This window comes from Perognathus longimembris, chromosome 6, assembly GCF_023159225.1.
Source record: "Perognathus longimembris pacificus isolate PPM17 chromosome 6, ASM2315922v1, whole genome shotgun sequence".
Classification (NCBI taxonomy): Eukaryota; Metazoa; Chordata; class Mammalia; order Rodentia; family Heteromyidae; genus Perognathus; species Perognathus longimembris.
Window position 1 is genome coordinate 58,386,061 of NC_063166.1, and position 4,645 is coordinate 58,390,705.

A 4,645-nucleotide genomic window follows, 5' to 3' on the forward strand; every position below is an offset into this window, starting at 1 on the left:
TTAAAATCATTAGCCAACAATTGGGCCAGCTCATGCAAGGGAAAGACTATTTTAAAATATAGTGTGGACTATCCTATGTAAATTAAATACTACACAGAAAGTATAAACCACTATGATTGTGTGAGTATAGGAGACAGAAATAGCATTTTGTAGGCCCTGATGGGATGGGAAAACACAAAGCACATTAGGAAAACCAAAACAAAACAGAGCAAAAAAATACACACAAAAACCTGGCAGCCATCTTGGTGAAGCTATAGTGGTTGCCAGTGCTGATCTTCAGGCTTTGCCATGCTGCCCAAGGATAACAAGAAGAAAGATACCAGGAAGTTGACCAAGAAAGACAAGAGCCCAGTAAAGAAGTGAGGGAGGCCAAGAGAAAGAAGTGGTCCAAAGACAAAGTTCGGGACAAGCTCAACAACCTCACCCTTTTTTTTTTTTTTTTTTTGTGCCAGTCTCTGGGCTTGGACTCAGGGCCTGAGCACTGTCCCTGGCTTCTTTTTGCTCAAGGCTAGTGCTCTGCCACTTGAGCCACATCACCACTTCTGGCCATTTTCTATATATGTGGTGCTGGGGAATTGAACCCAGGGCTTCATGTATATGAGGCAAGCACTCTTGCCACTAGGCCATATTCCCAGCCCATCCTCATCCTTTTTGACAAAACCACTTACAACTCACTTTTAAGGGAAGTTCCCAACTATAAGCTCACAAACCCTGCTGTGGTTTCTGAGAGCCTGAAGATTCTTGGCTCCTGGGTCAGGGCAGCCCTTCAGGTGCTGCTTAGTAGACAACTTATCAAAGAAGTTTCGAAGCACAGAACTCAAATAATTTACACTAGAAATATTAAATGTGGAGATGCTGCCACTGTTGGTAAAGATGCATGAATAGGTCCAACTAATTGTTCCTTTGGGAAAACAAAACTTTAGTAAATAAAAAACAAACAAAGAACAACTGGCAACCAGGTATCTGTGCAGTCAATTATTTACCCTCATGATTGTGAGTCACCAAACCCAACATCACAAAAGAATAGGGGAAGAATATAAAACCTGATTGCGTATAATATATATAAATATAATTATATATAAATTATTATATATGATATATGTAATATACTGTTATATAATACTATATATATGACATTCTTAAATGTCATCAGAATCCTAACCTTAATGATACCAAATTGTGAAAGTCAGGAAACTATATATTATATATAATCTTTTATATATATATACATAATGTAGAATTATATAATAATTATATATTATTAATAATACAATAATTATGTATATAACTTTTCATATTATATTATTATATATAACATTATATAATATATAGTTTATTGAATATATCATACATAAAATTAAATAATACATAATCTTCCAATTTTTATATTATATAACATTATGACATATATCATATATATGTATACACACACACACACATATATATATATAATTATGGACTAACTGGTCTTCTAAAAAAGATAGGTTTCCAAGTATCTTCATGACAGCATATAGTTTCTCACTTGGAGCAAGGATGAGGCTGGGCTTCCACACTTTCACAGAAATTGGTAGAGAGGGGCTACCTTTCTTGTAAGGAAGGCATCCGGGTCCTTAGGAAAGATAGGAGGCATTCAAAGAAATTTATTTACATTACAAAAGCATGGAGAAAAAATTACAATGATAAGGGCTGGGAATGTGGCTTAGATGTAGAGTGCTGGCCTTGCAAGCATGAAGCCCTCGATTTGATTCCTCAGTACCACATAAGTAGGAAAAGCTGAGAGTGGTTCTGTGGCTCAAGTGGTAGAGTGCTAGCCATGAACAAAAGAAGCTCCGGGACAGTGCCCCGGCCTTGAGTGCAAGCCCCAGGACTAGCACACACACACAAAAAATTGCAATAAGTTTTTTTGTTTTTGTTTTTTATATATATATATTTTATTATCGAACTGATATACACAGTGGTTACAGTTTCATATGTTAGGCATTGGATACATTTCTTGTACTGTTACCTCCTCCCTCATTCTCCCCTCCCCCTCCCTCTTTCCTTTCCCCCTCCCCCCCACTAGTTGTTCAGTTGTTTAGTTCATTTTGCAGTAAGTTTTAATGTGAGTATTGTAAGTAAATGAAGCTCAGGGACAAGAGAAAACTGTCTAAGTTGAGTAATGTGGAAAGAAATGTTAAAGCTGATTTGATCACTCTCTTTCCTTTCCTTTCTGCCTTTGGTTTTATGCATTTAGTCTAAAAGAGTTTGCGAGTGTTTGAGTAACATTTCATTTGTGGAATGAATAAATAATACTGTTGACACATTCAGTTTCAACCACGAACATTTATAATCAATAAAACCCCAATTATTTTGTGAATGAATTGAATAATATATTTTACTATCCTTGATTTTATTAATCAATAAATATTAAACTATACCACTATCATGTACAAGGCATTCAATTGATTTTTTCTTTAAAAAGAGGTCCTTATGCACAAAGAGTTATTGGCATTATTAGGTAGTTAATGAACTATCTTCATTACATGAGTCACAGTCAATATTCCACTTCCCAACTTCTTCATTAGGAAGCAATATTCTCCTTAATTTGGAACATTGAATTCTATGGAAGAACTGTGAAAGAATCATTTTGACCTATGGATTGGTGTTAAACTTAGTAAAGAAATATTGTGTATACTTAAGATCAAATTGCATTATGAACTACCTCCAAATGTCAAGAACATCGTTACAGTATAACAAAGGATTGGTGCATAGGATCTTGACTAGAGTTTATTTTTACATATTATATATAGTGCTAACACAACTTCCAGAAGACAAACCTCAAATCTATGTCACTCAGTAAGTAAGGGCAAGAATGTTTGCAAAAGCTTGTCAAAAATATGATAAACCTCTATGCACAGTTCAAAAGCAGAAGAGCTATTTTAAACTAAGCTATGTGTCACCAAGCTAGAGAGTTCGATTTCCTTTCATGTCACTAAATGGAATAGTCCAGCAATGGGAATGAGTCAAGGAGAAAAGTTACCAACACATGAATAACTTTTGCAAGAAGGCACAAAACACAGTAGTTCCGTGTAAAGTTCAGTACTCTCCCAAGCCCTGTGGGGAGATTCCAGTTATGTTCTTTGAGTACCAGGAGAGCTGGCACTAAATCCAGCCATTTTTGTCAGCATTGCATAGGGTAAGGAAAATCTTAAGTAATGTAAATAAGCTGTAAAACCTAATGGATTAAAATAAAGCTTAGAAACCATAAGATTTTGTGATGAAGCCCTGATGTCACATATAGATATCCTCCAAATATGTTAGTTTTCTCTTATAAAAATGTAATACATGACATTTTATGTCTTTGCTCAGTCTCTACCAAACTTTCTCTTTCTCTCTCTCTGTCTCTCACGCACATTAATAAATACACAAACACAAATATACAAATGTACTTTTCAGTGGAGGATTAAGATACCAATTTTTCTTCAGCTGCTTAGGAAAATGCAAACTTTGGGAAAGGTTGTTTGAAATTCTTCTTTAATTAGGTATATGTGTTATGATATATATATATATATATATGCCATAACTGGATGAAACCATAGGATCAAAATATATGCTTTCCAAATCTATTACAAACAAAACATTGATAACTTTTTTATAGTCTAAGGCAACAATTTATTTGAAATTATCATTCTACATGTCACTGATGTTGCCTTGGATTTTATTTTATTTTGTCCAACTATAGAGAGTCCTCATGTTCCATAACACTCCAGCAGATGAAAGCAGGGCTGAACTTGGAAAAAGTAGGGGAATTTTTGTCCCCTCAGAAAGCAGTGATTAAATATATAATGTTTATAGTAGTGATATCAGTGACAATGGCTACTATGTTTTCTCAAGTGGAAAAACCTCCCCCACCCCCCCTCCCCAGGGCCTGGAGTTTGAAGTCCCAGCTTAGATGCTGTCTCTGAGCTTCTTTGGCTCAAGGCTAGCACTGTACCACTTAAGCCACAGTGCCACTGCCTTCTTTTTTTTTGTTTTTGAGTATTTACTTTGAGATAAGTCTCATGGACTTCAAACTTCAAACCTCATCCTCTTGAGTTGCTAGGATTACAGGTGTGAGCCACTGCTACCCAGTCATGGAAAATACTTTTAGTCATATGTATCCATCCTATAGACTATTATCATCTATTACTGAAATTTAGAAAATGGACAATATGATGCAAAATAAATACATTGGAATGAAATTAATAGCCCTAAAAGGACAATTGTTTTTTGCTACTGCTTAAATTAAATGCAGTGGCAGCAGCAGGAAAAAAAAAAAGAACTGGCATTTATTTCCTTTCTCCTTTACTGAAAATAATGTTTTGGCCTGGTGGCAAGAGTGCTTGCCTCGTATACATGAGGCCCTGGGTTCAATTCCCCAGCACCACATATACAGAAAATGGCCAGAAGTGGTGCTGTGGCTCAAGTGACAGAGTGCTAGCCTTGAGCAAAAAGAAGCCAGGGACAGTGCTCAGTCCCTGAGTCCAAGCCCCAGGACTGGCCAGAAACAAAACAAAACAAAACAAAAAAACAAGAAAAAGAAAATAATGTCTTGACAAACAGTGGAGGACCTGGATTCTACCACTTTTGTTTGTGCCCTGTGCTCCTGAGGCATCTACTTGATAGT

The 4,645-nt window shown here is 35.9% G+C and overlaps 1 protein-coding gene across 1 annotated transcript; it reads left to right on the forward strand.

Moving 5' to 3' along the window:
- Positions 1-288: 288 nt before the first annotated feature.
- On the forward strand, positions 289-881 carry LOC125353254 (40S ribosomal protein S25-like). Its single transcript, XM_048348795.1, is given in 3 exon segments — positions 289-364; positions 367-418; positions 641-881. Coding segments are annotated over 3 exon segments (369 nt in total).
- The last annotated feature ends 3,764 nt before the right edge of the window (positions 882-4,645 follow it).